The sequence below is a fragment of the Calidris pugnax genome, unplaced genomic scaffold (genome assembly GCF_001431845.1).
Source record: "Calidris pugnax isolate Ruff unplaced genomic scaffold, ASM143184v1 scaffold8, whole genome shotgun sequence".
In the NCBI taxonomy this organism is placed as follows: Eukaryota; Metazoa; Chordata; class Aves; order Charadriiformes; family Scolopacidae; genus Calidris; species Calidris pugnax.
Genome location: NW_015090830.1, coordinates 18,070,401 through 18,088,534, shown reverse-complemented (window position 1 = coordinate 18,088,534; position 18,134 = coordinate 18,070,401). Strand labels below are relative to the sequence as shown.

Genomic DNA, 18,134 nt, shown 5'->3' with positions numbered 1-18,134 from the left:
AACAGCACATCTCTGTTCTTCATACTAAGCAAGAGCTAGTTCAGATTGACCTGTCTTTTGTCCAGCTGCTCCTCAACGCAGAGGAACTCCTGTCATGGATTTGTGAGGATTGTGTGCAAAGTCCACTACTTGTCTTTCTGTTAGTTTCTACGAGCTTGTGCAGGCACCTCAGTAACTGCTTAGATGTGGTTTTTATGCTTGAGAGGTCTGAGAGAAATGCTTGGTAGTTCTACCATTTTTCCAGAGTATGCTTTAAAGTCCTCTTTGAGTCTCACACAGGACATTTAATTAGTGTCTTCACCAAACTTGATTATTAATCTAGTGAACCAGGGTGCAGGTCTTGGGCAAATACACTTAAAATAGAGGACCAGGAGGAGAAGTTGAATGAAAGTTAAATGACCTTCTGATGATTCCCTGTCTTTGTTACTCTATAACAGACAACAAAAACTTGATGTCACGATTTTAGAAAACCTCCTCCACCAGGTGTTGTACCTTGAATAATTCTACCTTTTTGTTCTTTCACCTTGGTATTAGCCTATAACCTTAAGGGATGTTTCAAAAGATCCTAGGATCTGTGCTGAGGTGAGGCAAATTTAAGCCTTCAATGGTTAGCATCCACAGCAAAACTTAGCATAAGTGGTGAGCTCCAGATGAGCATCTGGGTTTGAATGCAATCATATATACAGCACTGCTGCCCTGGGATATATTACAGTGGGGAAAATACAAGTGCTTATAAATGAAGAATAAGCTTTTTGTTTTCATTGGCTAGAATAATGATAGGAGTTCAGTGTAAACATGGTGAAAATGAAGACATGCATGCTTGGTATTGAAGGAAAGCTTAGTTTTAACTAATATATTAGAGAAATTGTTCCAGAACACTACATCCTTCCAAAAATAATAACCCTGTCATGTCGGCAAAGTTGGTGTCAGCATGGGTTACCTGCTGCGTACAGAAAGTGCTGGTCATGTAAGTTAGATCTGCCTCAGGGCTAGTCTTACTTGAGCACCCGACCTTTCAAAAATGTTTTTTGTTCATTAATCAATGTTCTTTGCTCCAGCTTGCCAGCTTCCCTTCTTTCCCCTCGTTCACTGTCCTCCTCCTTCGTTTGTCAACCTACCTCCCCCAATAGCCTCTGACTACATATTAGTGGCTCCTAATAGCTCCAGTCGAATTTTATTTGGTTTTCAGTAAGGCCATTCACATGAGTCTTTTTTTCCCTTAAATTATGCTGGACAAAACACATGTGAATGCTTTGGATTGAGATAAAATGCAATTACTGATGACTCTCTACAATTTTAGGAATAGCAATTTATAACATGATCTGAAGGGGACTTGTTTTAGATTGAGTATTTCAATTACTTTTTCCTATATTTAGTTTGTGCAAGGGGACTTTAGACTTAGATGAGTTAATGCTCTCTGGTTTAGATGAAGCAAGAGCTATTTTGAAACTTCACCTGCTTTATAACACAAACTGAACATGAACTCAAGCTGAGATTCAAAAAATGCAGTAGGTTAACTCTGGCGGTAAAGCTTTTTTCTTAAACTTTCAATATACTCTACCACTGCCTGATTTTTCTCAGGTCTGTAATGAAAGTTGAGTAAAGAGAGGATAGGAAAGGAGATGAGAGGTTTATTGTGCATCTACAAAGGCAGTTACTAGGATTACGTTGTCCTTGGCGGCGCGTGCACAGAAATAACTGCACAATCTTTACACTAGACCAGGGGTTTTATTGGTATAATTTCCTTATTGCTGTCTCATGGTGGCTGAGATCCTACTTATTTAAGACCTAAGCAGTCAGTAAACATTTTTTCATCCACAGTGTACTTAAAGCAGTGTCTTATCACTCCATAGGATCCATCTCCCAGTGTTAGCAAGTCCAGATGACATTTTTCAGCTTAATGATGAAGAGCACAAATCAATTGTGGTGTGTGAAAGTTTAATTTTGCTCAGAAAAAGAAAATGTGGTTTGGTGGGTTTTTTTTGTCAGCTTTTCTTAAGTCAGTTAGGTAAACGTTAAAATAGTTGTATGAAACAATTACAATAATAAGAACAAATCCTCACTTTTTCCAAGTCAAAATAGTCATTGTTTTCAACAGAATAAAAATTGGAGTGTGGCTAAAATGCTTCTTTTCTTTTAAAAAAAGGTTTTAATCTATAATTTCAATTATTAGGGCCAAAATATTTTGCTGCACACTGCAAGTTTCATCTACTAAGAGAAAGGACCTTTAAGGAAGATGTTCCTGTTTCAAGTATTTGCAATATATTTTAAACATTTCTGGAATGCTTTTCCAGAAAAAATATTACCTGTTAGGAAGCGAGCTTTTGTTCAGTAGGGGAAGTTCAGATAGGACATTTCCAGGTATTGTGGAGAGTACTGTAAGCCAACGAAACTGACTGCAGGTGACATTTAGAAAACATTCATTAAGCAGTCCAGTCATCTGGGATGTCAGTCCGGCACTTCTGAGGAGAAGCAGGGACAATCGTGTCAGTGTTGGGCTCCCCAGGCTGCTTTTCAACCCTGGTCCTACTGCACCCGTTCATCATCGGCCCTTATTCTGTGCCAGCCTTCCAAAATCAACACTTCAGCAAAAAAAAAAAAAAAAAGGGAGCTCCCTGTCACCGTTACTGGGAACCGCTCTGCCACCACATGGCACTTGTCAGTGCAGACAGGTCAACACCAAAAACCAACCAGAACATCACATCCCTCAGCTGATGGCTATAACAACAGCTGCTCTGCTGGGTCAATGCTGTGTAACTACTGTCAGATGTCAAGGAGGAATGTAAGTGAAGTACACAACATGAGAAGAGGGACAGATTTTTTGCAGCGTGAGATGGAATAAGTTAAATCAAAGCGGTCTTCAGCAAAAAAAAAAAAAAAAAAGTGAGCTCCAGAAGTATATTAGTATTGGCGCTATGCATTTTCCCAACATACCTGGAACTCAGGATAGCACTAAATCAGTTCATATGCATATAAAGCCACAGTTACTGACAGAACAGTTCACAGATCTGTAGATTTTTTAGGAGTATATCAACCAGTTAATATTTATGTATCAGTGTGGCAAGGTACTAGCAATATTATAACAGTAGCTGGGTACCATTTTGTTTTACTTGAGGGAAATTCAATATGAATAAAACAGCAACTTTTCAAACATGACATTTAATCCACGCATGTAAATCATACCAGGAGATCTATTATTCATTATTAAAAGGGCACCATATTTTTATTACACTGAAAATGAAACACAAATGCTGTGAAAAATTTAGTGCCTTTTCTTGAAGTTTCAGGACACTTATCATGTAGTCATCTAGCAGGGGCTGACACTCATTTTAAAATATAGCTACAAAATTAATAAATTTGAACTCTTTTGCTTGGAAAAAGAGGATGTTCTATTTCACTGAATGAGGTGGATTTATTTTTTATTTAAGGCTTCCTAAATACTTAAGATGGCAAAGTACTTTGGTAATGTTCACATTTGGAGCTAGATATATAACGAATAAAGTTCATATCTTTGTTGTTATTAGTCATTTCCAACATTTTCTTCCCTGAAGTGCATTTTGAAAACTACATATATCAGAAACTGATTAACATGACCTAAGGTACTAATTCTTAAAATATGATGAAACAAACAGTTTCAAGGACCTTATTTTCTGTATGTCAGCAGCTGTCTAAGGACTGTGATGCTTTTAGTAATTACAAAACAAGGTATCATTAGGAAAAGTAGAGCACAAACTTTCCCCCCCACCCTGTTATTTTATTCTTGAGCAAAACACTGGCACAGATGAAGAACATTTAGCTCTAGGACACTTTATAGGACATAACATAAGAGTTTGATACACTATGAAAAAAGATAGGAAGTAATAATGCTTGGCAGTGCCAGAGGACTTTCAAAATGAGAGCCACTTAAATTTTCCCTGGATGCAATTATTTGTAGTTGGGATGATAAGGTGATACGTGAACCTTTTGGTAAATGCAAGAGCTAAGCTTAGACAGATGCTTGCATTTATTTGAAGACTGCAGGTTTGAGTTTTTTTTGTTTTTTTTTCACACAGCAGGAACACATATATATTACTGCTTCTATTTTGTTTATCCAAGTTTGATTGGGGCTTCAGTCTTCGATTGCTATTTGTTAAATGTCTTTTTGCAATAGGTCCTCAAAAGGCATGTTTTTTGGCTGTGTCCCACCCCCTGTGCTGCCCTGGGGACAGGTCCCTGCGGCGTGCTGCCGGCAGCCCTGGGCCAAGGGACACACGCTGCTCAGGCTGTCTGCCAACCCTTCAGTAGTGCTCTTCTCCCTAGACAGCCCCGAGTCCTTTCTCCTTGATGTGGGGCCAGCGGAAAGTGTTGCAAGGACCTCCTTTGCCCCAGTGCGGTGCAGTACACAGAATCCTGTTCCATCCACGAGCTGCCACCAGGTGGTTTCTCTGTGGTCCTTTGCCACCCATAGTTGGACTTTCCCAATGTAGAAAGCTGTGTTTCCAGCACTGTGTGAAGACTTGAAAGGATTCATTAAGCCTGGTGTGCTGACGTGCTGGAGATTAGAAGGGGGTTCTTTACTGTGAGGGTAGTGGAGCACTGGAACAGGTTGCCCAGGGAGGTGGTTGAGGCCCCATCCCTGGAGATATTCAAGGAGAGGCTCGACGAGGCCCTGGGCAACCTGGTCTAGTTGGGGGTGTCCCTGCTGACTGTGGGGAGGTCGGACTAGATGACCCTTGGAGGTCCCTTCCGGCCTGGGAAATTCTATGATTCTATGATGTTACTTACGCCAAAGGTTACTACTTATCCCAGGTTTTGTTTTTGGTAATTAGTTGGAGTTACTCTTCACATGTCTTGTTGTTGTGCTCCAGTGAAGGAGTTCTTGGAAATAGCCGCTGGATTCTACTGTGTGTGCTCCTTCAGCTTAGACCAACACATACTGCCCAAAGACCTCAGAAATGTGGCCTACGTTATAGTGCATTGTATCTAACTAGGGTAAGGTATGTGATTTGCATTGGAAAATCTCACAGGCGTATGTTAAAAATCATGAGTGGCTAGGGACAGGCCTTCATTTTGGACCACTCCATTCCCTATCTAATGGGAAATTATAGCTGTAAGAGAGCTTGATGTGAGCCATAAGATACATTAGTTGTACAAAATAATCATATATTATCCGAGGCAAAGGGAAGGCAGAATGCAGCAGCCCCGGCCTGTATCCTTAGCTCCAAGTAAACTTTGAACAGTGGAGGACACCAAGAACAAAATAAATGCCGGCCTCAACATTAAATGTTGTGAGTGGAAAAATGGAGCAATTCTATGACTCACCAGAGCTGACAGCCCAGAACTGTGAAAAGGGGCTTAAGCCATATTTTGGTCCATATCTGCAAGTCGTGGGAGCTGGCAAAATATCAGCAGAAGACACTTTTTTTTTTCCTTGAAACATCTGTTTTTGAAGCTTTTCATGTTTTATATAGTTGTCTGTGAACTCAGGATGAGCAGGTTAGTTGCAAAGCTGTGCTACAGAAACGGGAAGAGTACTTTATGCCACAAAAGAAAAAAAAAGTGATCCCATTTTAAACATACGGTTTTTAAGCAGAGAAAAAAGGGGAAAGGGCATTTTTTATCAGGAGTCAGTCTTCCTGTTTCTTTGCTGGAGGGGTGTTAGCTGAGCCCCCGGAAAGAAAGGAGAGCCTGGTGAGGTCTGGACCATCCAGGAAATACTGCAGGAACATGAACTCCGTGTTGGCACAGCTTCCCTGATGGAGGGAGAGTTGCTGCATCCCAGGCTGGACTGAAGCGAAGGATGAAGGGGATGCTGTGCTTCACAAGATGTGGTGGGGAATCCAGACCAGCATCAGGAAAGAGACCTGAGACGGAGCAGCTGGTGGAGCAAAAGGGAGAGGAAATCTGCGGCAGGCAGAGCGGCACTGCTGTGTGACCCAGCCCTGAGTACCGAACGAGCCATGTCTTCCTGAGACCCCCTGGCTCAGAGTGGTTTCTGAGCAAAGCACGTGTCACCTTGGCACGAAAGAAATAAACTCTGCTGTTTCATGTTGGTGGCCTCCGTTATCCCAGGACATTCATGCTCTGACCGTGCTGGAGTCAGTCTCAGGAATAAATAAGTGAGACTGGAGTGGCAGGAGCAGGAACAGGGGTTCCTGCCTTCCTCTTACAAAGACAATTTCTCCCTTTGCAAGATGAGGTCAGAATCCACCCAGGCCAGCGGTATATCACCAGAAATGCTTGGGGAGGCTAGCGCTGGCTGTACCATACATTACTACTCCCTGCTGGTCAAAGAACAGAAAAGAATTAGCAGCAGATGTGCCAGGACAATTAGCAACAGATGCAGAGGCTAAAGCTCACAGAACGCAAACATTATTCCCCTGTATTTGGGAAGATAAAAGGCCAGATTCTGGTCCTCTGGTGTAAGGTAGTCGTGCCGCATACGATGCTGCCGGAGTTAACTGCACCCTGAGTTATCTCTCCTAGAGGAAAGGGAGGCAGTGGGGAATTGCTGCTCTGGTAGCATGGGAAAGGGCAAGGAGGTGTTTCCATTGGAGCAATCGATTCGGCTCTGGGAAGACACTGGGGTGCTACGGCACAATGTGTCAGGAGAAATTCTGCTGTCGACCACCACCACAGGACTGAGGGTGGTGAATAAATGGCCCGATTACAGATACTGCTGCCCTGAGCTCCGTGCAGCGCATCCGTGATCCTGAGCTCACGTGCTGCACTGCTTCTGGTCCCCCACAATCAGGGAAGTTGGGATACTGGGTGACAGGAAAGGTGATGATACTGCATAAAGGTTTAGGGACATCTGCACGCTGCAGGGAGAGGAGTCAGGGGGTCGTTTGACCTATGTCAGGCTTGAAAGGTCTGTTCTCCCTTTCAGAAAATAGAGGAAAAAAAAAAAAGTATACATGAGGAAATGAATGATAGTGCACTGCACAGTCCTCCTTTGATTTGTGTGTTATTTTGTATTCAGATACCTGTTCCAGTTTCCAGCTACTTCAGGACATTCTGATGATAAATAGGACTTTTGGAAAACCCTAATAACATGATATTTTATTTTTACCTTGGTCCGTGTTTCTATTCCCTCCCCTCTGGCCTTTTATAAATTTCAAAGTTACATAAACACTTCCCAAGAATACCCTTCCCTCTGCCTGTATACTGGTCTTGCACATAAACAGGGAGGGCTTGAAATCTGGCTGTGAAAGCTCCACCTTATTTTGACAGTAAAAGCCTCATCTCCAGTGCTATTCATTTTACATAGCGAAGTAATTTTTTATTTGTTAATGAAATAGTTTGATGGGAACGACTTAAATGTTTTTCTACTCATGTTTTATACCAGTGAGGTTCATTTGCCACAGTTTTCATAAGCACAAATGATGAGCTGTTAATTTATATGGTGTTTTGCAAGATTCTTCTATATAATAAGAAAACGTTGAATTGCCTTTGTGTATTTTAATACACTTTAATCCATTTGAGTTGTATGTGTTTAGTGGTCAAATTTTTGTGTTATGTAAATTAAATAATGTAATTTTTGCCCTTTTTCTTTTAAATTGAAAGCATTTAAAGGTACAAAGGAGAGAAGCAAAGGCTTATTTCTTTCCTGACAAGGTTAAAGCCCAGGAGTAAGTCAGACAAAAACCGCCAAATCTTCACACTGGATCTGTTTATTGAAATATTCAAATAGAATTCATTCTCTCTCTAGAGTAGACAATTTTGTTGCTGAAATTATGGTGGCATATGGGGAAGTAAGATATATTACAATAAAACTGATATAAAACAGTTGAATTCAGAAATAGTGGCAAGAGATAATTTTAGTTCACTATGATTTAATTCAATTAAATGCAACACTGTTAACTGCAGACTAAGAAGAATTACTTGTGCCTGTGCAGGCACACACAAGCATTATTTATTCTCTGCCGCATCTCTCTGCGAAAGAAATTACACCACTAAAAAGTGGGCGCTAGATGCTTTCATAGCACTGTAAAAGCCTAGATGCCTCACAGACCTCAATGGAAGTTTTAACTGAGCAAGGAGAAACAGTGAGCTGAGGTATTAGAAAACTGTATTTATGTAGTATGTGCTCTTTGAGCATCATCAGTGTTGGTGCAAGCTTGTGGACCAGCTTACCAAACGGTGCCTCAAAAGAGGTTGCCACCAGCAAGGGAAATATAGCTGCTTATTGTTTTTGGTTCAGAAACAAAGCAGTCAATTGAAACAAAACTGGTCAGTTTGAGTTGCCTGTGCCTTGCCCATCCCTAGGCACTGCCCCAAGCCAGGCAATGGTCTCTACAGATGTATCTTCTCCCACAGCTCCAGAAAGCAGCCCTTCCCATTTCTTCCCAGGGCCCTGGGTCTCTGGCAAGAGTGAGCAATTACTGATTCCCCTCCTGCTCGAACCACCTGAGCTGTTCCCTGCCCTGTACCTGAGCGTGATGGCCCAAGCCCACAGAGGCACGCAAGCACTCAAAGACCATGGGTTTCAGTCAGAGCTACATGCCTAAATGCCTTTGTGCATCTATGCCTGTGGGTCATGCTGGCCGTGCCCCAAATCCCTGCTCTCGGGCTGGCCACCTAGGAGGAGGCTAATGAAGGGCAGGTGGCACAACACCCAGCTCCCTCCCGGGGCTGTCGGACCCTGAGGCTGCGGGACAGCGGGCTGTAATGGAGACGTGCATTCACGCCGGCGAGGGGAATAGGTTTAGCATGGGGCTGTGCCTCTTTTTTTGAAACTCTCCTTCTTCAGCCTGGCTGTCCCTTCCTAAACAGCAGTTTCCCTGTATAAATCACACTTCTGGCGGCCGTCAGGATGGCAATGAAAGCCCACAGGCGCCCGTGCGAATGCTTTACACACCAGCATAGAGTAACAGGCAGAGAACTGGCAGGGATTTTTCTATGGATTCAACAGAAAGAAATTTCATACTGGATAGGTATGTTTTATTTGACCATGTATACTGGGATGTGGGACACTGTCCTTACTGGGACACCAGTGTTAATGCATAAGGACTCTAAGAATAAACCTTAAAACCTCAGGCTTTGTAGCACACACACGTGTGTGACAAAATCCTTCTTTTTCTTATTGTGTTTTTTGTCATGGTTTTGGATCATGGCATTACTTAAACATCTGGCTTCTGTAACTGTAAGGAAAGGGATGCTTCCAGTCCCAAATAGTGAGTTTGCAATCTGGGTACAGGACAGGAGCTCATAGCAAATGAAGAATAACTGTGAGCAGGAAACCAAGAAATGAATTTTTAGTAGTCACAATTACCCTTACACCAACTGCTTGACCACTGTCTGTTTGTAGGCAGGCTGGCAGAAGAGTGTACTGTGAAGTTTTTCTCAAGAAAAGACTAAGTCTGGGAAACAAGGGAGAAACCAAAAGGGATGTTGTGATACGGCAATGATTTCAGCTGCTTATGCTTTGGGATTGTTCAATAACGCAGGTAATTGTCTTTTATCATAGCCTTGTAACCACCACCTTTAATTTGTAGCACAGAGGTTACTATCTAGCACCCAGCTAGCCAAATGAAATGTATGGCTTGATTAAGGATCTCTTTTGTCAGTAATTTGTGCCTAATGTTTTTAGCTTTCCCACGGGCTGTTATAGAAAATGGTAAATCTGGTTTAAATGAAACCTGATACTGTTAATGGTTTAATAGCAGCTGCCACAGGGTTATGGCATTTTTCAACAGATGCTTCTGTTTCATTTTAAGCCTACACTAAGTCTTAGAATATATTTACATAATTAATATAAAGTACACCTACATAATAATGACAATATTTATAGTTTTAAAAGATTTCCTTAAATGAATTCCTCTCTCTTGCTGTTATCTAATCACAATATATAACTGGAAACGGGAAGGCATATTATTAAAATAATAATTTATATTCACCTCTTCAAAAAAATTATAGAATGCAGCACAATTATGAACATGTATCATCTCCTAACATAGCAGTTATTGGTATAGGCAAATCCCTTAGCTGCTTCAGAAAAAGAGAGAAAGAGCTTGGCTGTACCTGAGTAGTGCTTATTACCTTGGCTGCTGTTCTATCAGGAGTAGATAAAAGTGATGCTTGTGTTTACAAATATCAGTCAAGGAAGAGCTGCGTTGGGGTGTGTACTGATGTGCAGAAATAATTGAAGCAGTAGAGATTTGTGGCTGGTTATCAGCTGTAGAATTTCATCTGGTTGAGGAAATCTCTGTTAATTTAAGAAGACTTTGGCATTTTAGGCTGCTAATAGTGAGTGATCAGTTTGGATGGATGTCTTGTATTTGGAGGTCTTATTCTTTTCAAAAAGTGCTGAGAGTATATCCTGTAGGGCGCTCAGAGTCAGAGGATACCCTTGAATATTGTAACCTTCTACAAGTACGTGCCAGTTCACAGGCAGAAGAGGAGAAAAGGCTCCTTGGCTGGAAAGCAAGGTAAGGTTGAGCAGGAGTCTCTGCAAGGCAAAGGTACCAAGGCATTCACTGCTATGAACTTTGAGGACTGAAATGGGAACAATAGAAGGTGGAAAAATTCAAATAACAGAACAACGTCTGTATTAGAGAAGCATCCAAGATAGTTTATTTAAGAGATTAAGCAGCTCCAGTTCTCTACAATGTAGGGGAGGAGTGGTGAAGGAGATGTTTTGCTGTGTGAGAGGAGTAGCTGACTTATTTGCTCCCCTTGTCCCCATGAGACTATCCTTCAGAGCTGTTAGCCAGGGGATGATAGTAGTCATCTTCCATGTTCTAGCTTTTTTGTGGGTTTTGTTTTATTTGCCCTTTCAATGTAGTAGAGCTGTTGAACAGGAACCCTACACTTATTATAGAAAACAGTTAAAATTGGGGCATAGGACCAGATTTCTTTTTATTTGTCTTTGCCATGCTCCATTCTCTACCCTCTTCCCCATGACTTTGCATTACTTCACATAGCAAACCTTAGAGGGATTTACATAAATTCATTACTTCAAGGTGTTTCTTCATTCCTGATTTTCAAGTCTTTGCCATGGGAAAACAATTGCTCCAGGGCCCTAAGGCATTGGTAACCCTCTTCCATAGCCCAAGCTGCTCAGAATAATATGTCAAGCTAAGTGTAAACAGTATTTGCCAGTCTTTGCTATGCTGACAGTTTGCTATCTCAAAATCCTTTTTGACCCTACCCCGAGGTTAACAGACTTTGCAAGAAGAGTTTTCCTGCTTTACTTTGAAAGACAAGGGCTATTGTATACTAGTATCATTCCCAGAACCGGGTGGAGAAGAGTTCATGACTCAATGAGGAGCAAGCTTGCAAGTGATCTCACTGGGAATTTTTATGAACTCTCCAAAGCTGCTGCAAGAAGAATCCTGTGGTGAATCTCAGTAAGCCCTCACAGGGAAACCTCAGCCTTAAAGCTACTCTGCCTTAAAGTTTTCTAGTGGCAATGTTTTTCCACCACTGGTAAATACAGACAGAAAATAAAACACCTTCAGAAAGCCAAGGGAAAAAAAGAAATCACAAAATTAGCATGGAGAAAAAGCACAGCGTTTTCTATTGGAGTTGGAAATAGTTCAAATATATGATTGGGTGCAAAAAGAAGAGTTGTTAATTGTTTTAGCGTGCAAAATTTGTTCAAAGGTATGAAGTTTTTAGACCTTTATATGATAAAAGAAAGCTGGTTCCCTTGTGATGCTGTTATAGCTAATGATTCTTCTCTTTTCTTCCTTTGCTAGATTCTACCACCTAGAAAAGCTGTGAAGCCAGGCATGGTCCTACTCTTTGAACTCTTCCTTCTTCGTGGGACCTATACTTGGATTGATCGAGAAGTGGGATGGGGAGCTTTTCCCTTGTGTGACAACAATTTTAATCCTTTGGAGGGAAAATATAAATGTCCCTTCCTTAGAGGCCATTACGACTCCAAAGTTGACCGATTCAAAAAAATTGAAAATTTTATTTCACAAGACTTGGATCATTGGTTATGCAATCTCTACTTTCAGGTTTGTATTTAAAAAAATTAGGCCTGTTGGTTTAGTCACTGTTCCTCAGAACCGGCTCCACTTTCCTTCTGTCTGCCTTAAAGTCAGTATCATCTTTCCAAAAAGCAGTTTATCAACCTCCCCCGGAGATATATAAAGAAAATAAAAATTACATGCATCTCCAAATTTTTTGTGAAATTAGTGGATTTTTTTACAGCCAAATTTTGGTATTATTTAAGATATCAAAATATTGTTTGGGGTGCTGAGTAATTGCATCAAAAAATTAGATCAAAAGTTGAAATTCTGAGTTTGAGCCTGCCACCAGTACATGTTAATTTCCTCCACAGTTTTAGTGAATCTCAGAGGTGCTTTCACATGGCTACAGAATAAAATAATGTGATTTATGATATTGTTGCATTTGGAATGGAAATGGAATTCCTCATAGTGAGAAAGGTTCTATTGTGGTAGGAACCTTGCATTGAATAGTTTTTGGGCATAATTCAGATGTGACATTTTTTATATGTCTTTGGTGAAAATGGGCCTAATTTAAGAACTCCTCTTCAGCGGAAGCTTTGTTTCTTGACTTGCAAATTAAGTGTTATTGTAACTGAGATATGTTCACTTATTTAGAATCTTAACAAGACCTCAAACTTATACCTTTTTTATGTCTGGCTCGGGAAAAAACATTTAACAAAAGAGATGAATACTGAATGCATCTTAATTTTAACATGTAAGTTTACTTAATAGAATGTATAGTTATTCATTTTCTTGTAGTTTCAGGCAATTTTCTTTTTTTGGGGTTTACCAAGAGTAGAAGAAAGTGAAAATAACTTCAGAACCACATAGACATATAAGAATTTATACCAAAAATGTACCTAAGGTATTCTAGGAAAGAGGATGTCAGAAATAATGTTAATAGAGCTATTGTAAAAAAGCAAGAGAAGCATCAAAATTGGTTGCAATGGGGGGAGGAAGGAAGACCCCAAAGCCGCAAAATTAGTCTTTCAACTCAGTGTGTAAGCTAGGATGACTTAATCATCCAGCGGTATTTGTATGAACTCTCCAAAATTGCTGCAAGAAGAATCCAATGGTGAGTCTCAGTAAGCCCTCACAGGGAAATCTCAGATTCACAAGTTGTTTTTTCACTCTGCCTTAAAGTTTTCTAGTGGCAATGTTTTCCCACCACATATTTTACCTGGTGATTCTGAATTTAGATTGTGAATGACCCCCATTTACTGGGATGTCTTCTTTCGTCTGTAAGCATGGGGAAGATGTACATAGGAAACTGATATGAGAGAAAATTGTAGTAAATGGAGTAGAGAGAAACAAGAACTTCCTAAAATCCTCGTAGCAGGACCTTGGACTTCTAGAGTCCACAAATAATGTACAAATGGTATGTCTTAGCTTTGTGAAATACTGAACTGTTTATGTTCGTGTATTTTTTTTTTTCTTAATAGATAATTAAACTACCGCAGGATTCAGATAAGCAAAATAAGTGTGATACGCAACTTCATCTCCCACCTGAACTTCTCATGTGTTCAGGAGTTTCTGAAAAGAATGGTGTCTTCAAGAATGTTGAACAGTCTGGACCACAAGGTGATGGATTCAAATTTTTGTATTTATATTCAGGCCTTCATTGAAACCCGTAGTTCTATTTCAGTGTTGGCTAATCATTATTGTTCTTGTTAAGATAGATTTTTCTCATTCGGATATTGGTCCAACATGTTATAGCAGGAATGCTGTGATTCTTTTTATTAATATTGCGTAACTTTGTTTTCAGTTGTGAGCAATTTAAACCAGCCTCATTGCTGAGGATGAAACTTTCCATGGTGAGGCTTGAGGCTGAATACTGCTTGGAAAGTCGCAGCAGTAACAGTTCAGCTGTTTATGACACCAAGCTTACAGGAAGAAGTCAAAAAAAGAAAAGATACTTTTCTTGTCAAATTATTTCTGGAAGAACTCTAGCACCTCCCTGGGCTAGAACAGGGACTTCAAATTTGGCAGGTAGATAGTTCTGGCATTAGAGACATGCCTTATGCTACTCCTATGAAATTCTGTTAAGATTCAATTGAGTGGTAACCTATAGGAAAGACAAATTATCATTTGCTAATGTGCAGCAGACCTCCCCAGAAGCTTTCTTTAAAAAATGCTGATTGAGACTCTTAGACTGAGCATCCTCCCTGGCTTCTGAGTCTCCTGATGTAGCTACACTGAAGACATACTTGACCATATTGAAAGGGACTCGGAAATTTCTCCTTTTCTGTTAGAAATACAGGAATGAGAAGAATGTCAGGACACTGCCATTGTTTTTTCTTTTTCAGCATGTGGCATCTGACTGTTGTGGATAAAAAGAATTCTTTTTTTTTTCTGTACATTCTTATATTCCCTCTTGTTTAATGAACTGAAGGATGTCGCCACATAGTGTCTGTGTGAATATTATGTGTGGATCTGTACCAGGGATTCAGTTCTTCGGGACAGAGGTTCCTCAAGCATTTGAGAACAGCAGCAGTGATGCACGGTAGAAGACACAGGAGGAGTAAGAGGAGGATATTGGAAGGGAAGAAAGAGATCAGATAAGCAATAATTATTTAGCGTGGCAAATGGGCAGCTCAAGCTGGAAGTATAACATGAAAAGAAACCAGTAGAAGTATTTTTCAGACAGTGAGTGATGTGTTAGGAGATAAAGAAAATTGAGGTTTGCCCTGTGACACTTCTGGGCTAAGCAGCAACGGCACCGTGATCAAACGGCTTTTATATAACCACTGTGACAGCAGAAGCATGGACGTGCAAACATACATTGCACTGAGGAATAAGGTCCTTTTTGTTGCCACATATGTTCTACAGATCTGCTAAGGTGCCTCTAGATGCAGCACAAAACCATGAATAGCAGATCCAAAATGTGGAGCCAATTTTTCTCAGCATCGAAGACTTACGGACAAGTTCTTAATAAGACAACGGACGGATATACACATAGAGGCTGCAACTAAATAGGTCACACTTCTGGAAAAACATGGAAAAACTCATGATACTCAGTTTGAGAAGTCCAGAAAGATGTATTTATAAGAACTGAGGAAGAGCATTAATGTATGTCTTATTTTGTGTGCAGACCTCTGAAATACGCTGATAAGCTGATCATGGAAGATCTGCAATTTCCATACCAAACAGATTTGCACTAACAAAATTTCTAGGAGTAATTTTTGATATTGTTTATATTTATTTATTTTTCTTGTAGCCTTCTTTAAAGATATTATTAGCTGCTAATATCCCCCATGGGTTTGTTTTTTAATGTATCTATGCAGTGCTACAGTATGCTGTTTCTGCTGGTGATATGTTGCTAAGAGATTTAATAATGGGTAAACAAACACAACATGTGGTAATCCATTTCAAATTAAAAGTTTATTAAACGCTAGCTTGATGACTTTCTGGCTATTTACAATTAAAGGAGCAAACCTTAGGGAACTGGAGATCACGTGGTGAAAATCACGACTTCAACATTTCCAACAGAAAAATGTGTTTATGATCTGTGGCAAGCTGTCGCACGTTGATATGCTCTATAAATACTATATTATATCTGTTAAACCACCAAAAGCAAAGGGAAAAAAAATCTCTGTTAAAGTGACATTAAGGTTGAGACACAAACCAGAGAAAGCAAGAATGGTCTAAATGAAGACTGGTGCTCTGTAACTCACTCTACTGCAGTAGTCTAAATAGTGAGTGATCTTACATATCGATACCATATGTGGTGCTGCAACATATAAGCAAAATAGAGCAGGTTAGAAGATGGTGTTTTAACCTTCACTTCAAATTTGTCTTGGTTTTAGAAGTTTAAGACAGAACCTTCATATTATTTCCATTAACTCCAGCCTCCATTGTTCTTGTAAACCACAGCTCAGTGCTGGGCTGCGTATGGCTGTTCCCTGCTGCACAGGATCTCCCAGAGTACAATGCAGGGAAATGCAACATAAAACCTCCCATTCTGCCGCCTTTGTAGGTTACAGATCCACATTATCGGATCTAGTGTGTCTCATAGTCCAAACAATATCTTCTCTCCATTCTTTTGAAGTGGTGTTCCCTGAGAGATTCATGGAAGAATACAGTTTCCACTTTCACGACCACCACGCTTTGCTTTTTTTAAGAAAAGCCTCTGTTGTTGTTCTGTTGCCCCATTAAGGGATCAACAGTCTGTGTCAATAAATAAATTATAATTTCTCCATGGAATTTATTAGCCATTGTTGTGTGGAAGGTGGTAACAACTCTAATAGAAGTAGCATAGGCAGGAAAACTTGATGCAACTACCAGAAATATGTCCTTGGTAGGCTTGGATCTAAGTAATCCAGTCTTCTAAATTTATGAGAAATTCAGAAATGTGAATCTCCATGTAAAGCACTAAATATACAAGTACTTCAAGAGAGCACTATTTCTCACTGTGAAATCCACAACAAGATTCCCTTTGACTTTAGAGTCCATAGAAGAGGGGAATCACATGTGCAAAATGTCAGGGTAAGAGTCTTTTTGAAAGTGGCAGCTCTTTCATCCTCAGTAAAATGGCTGGACAGCACTCGTATATTTGTTCTCCAGTTCAAAGACTTTTAGGTCAGACTCAGGCTCATTTGGGAAGCGTTAATCTGCACTTGTTGGGAACATTCTTCCAAATGCTTGCTCTTCTATCTGTGCCGTTCCTCTAACTTGATGCGCAAACACATATTGATCACAGAAGTGGTGATCAAATAAAATTGGCAAGTAGAAAATCAGGGGTGATTTTACCCCCTGTAGTTTGTAAACCCAAAGGAAAACCTTTTTGATTGTAGCGACTTACACCTCTTTAATATTGGCTAGTTTGAAGTCCTGAAATTATGGTCAGCACTGTCCTAGTATATAATAATTTGTGCTCAAGACTTAAAAAGGGTGTTTACAAGGGAGAATGTGAAAGAGTGGCTGAGGAGGATTAAGATAGTAAAATTAATTTGTTTTAGTTCCAAGTTGTGTGCAGGTTTTGGTCAAATTACAGCAGAAATCACTGCCTGGTACCTACACAGTCATGACCAGTCATACATCTTTTTAAGCAGAAGCTAGCCCAAGCACTACAGCATGAAATCAAGATGGGAGTTGTGCTTAGCCTGGCTGCATTGGAGGAGAGGTGTTATTGGCCAAGATTTTCAAGAAAAGCGTTCCAAGGTAGCCAGACTAGTTTGGTTCCAGTAGCAGGATGATCTTGCTGTAGTAGAGCTGTGACACAGGCTATATTAGCCTGGGTACAGTGTTACGTTAGCATGGCTGCACTGCTCCCAGTGCCTGGGCTAGCAGAGATCTTTGTTGCTACTGTTTTGCTGAGTAAATTTGTCACTTAGCTGTGGTAGTAGGAGTCTTTCTGTCTTTGGACTAAACACCTACATGCAGGTTTTCTATGTGTCTGTAGTATTTTCTTTCCAGAAAATTTGCTTGTCCCTCGTCCCCCCCTGCTCCTCCATACATCGGGAGAAAAAACCAACTCAGCTATTTGAGTATGGTTTTAAGGACACATTTTCTTACAATGAACAAATAGCTCATTTTTTTCCCCAACTTTATTTTTCCCTCCCCTTACAAGGCTTGCCGTCTAACAGTAGCACATGTGGCTCATCTGCCACGTGCATCAACCAGAAGACAAGTCAGAGCAGCTGAAATTTTTACAGTTCCTTAACAATAAGCTTATAACAGAAATAAATATTATACAGAAGGATCATTTTCCACTATAGTATTTATATGGTTGCCGTACAATTCAGAGCATTTTTCTGTCCATCTTCCTTCTGCCTGCCTGGCTGGCTGTTAAAAATAAGGTTGGTTTGTACCACTTGGCTTTGGCTGTCCTTGAAACTCGCCGGAGCTGTAAAGCTTTAAACAGTTGCGCAGGTCTTTAATTGTAAATTAGTTTTGACAGGACTGCTAGGCGAAGGCCTGGCCCATCCCATCATGATGCTAGCCGACAACCCCTTACCGCTCCTGGAGCAAGGAAACATGTGGAAGGAATTGTTCTTTTACATTTCACAGCTTGTCATTTCCTCTGCAGGGCAACCTCTGACCTCCCCGAAAGATCCTGACACCCATAAGGGAAGTATTCCCACTGTTGTAAAGGAAGTGGAAAAGCAGTTTAATGCTGTGAAAGGAGGAGAAGCGTGTATGTCAGAAGAAGCTGAGAGGAAAAGAGAAGAGCTTAAAATGCTTCCAGCAGGTTAG

At 40.5% G+C, this 18,134-nt stretch overlaps 1 protein-coding gene across 1 annotated transcript in view; it reads left to right on the top strand.

Annotated features, from left to right (window-relative positions):
* Positions 1 to 18,134, top strand: part of LOC106887321 — a 67,161-nt gene extending 49,027 nt beyond the window's left edge. The window contains exons 10-12 of the mRNA XM_014940777.1: positions 11,682 to 11,945; positions 13,382 to 13,520; positions 17,968 to 18,134. Coding sequence (XP_014796263.1) covers positions 11,682 to 11,945; positions 13,382 to 13,520; positions 17,968 to 18,134 — 570 coding nt within the window. The remainder of the gene's footprint in view (positions 1 to 11,681; positions 11,946 to 13,381; positions 13,521 to 17,967) is intronic.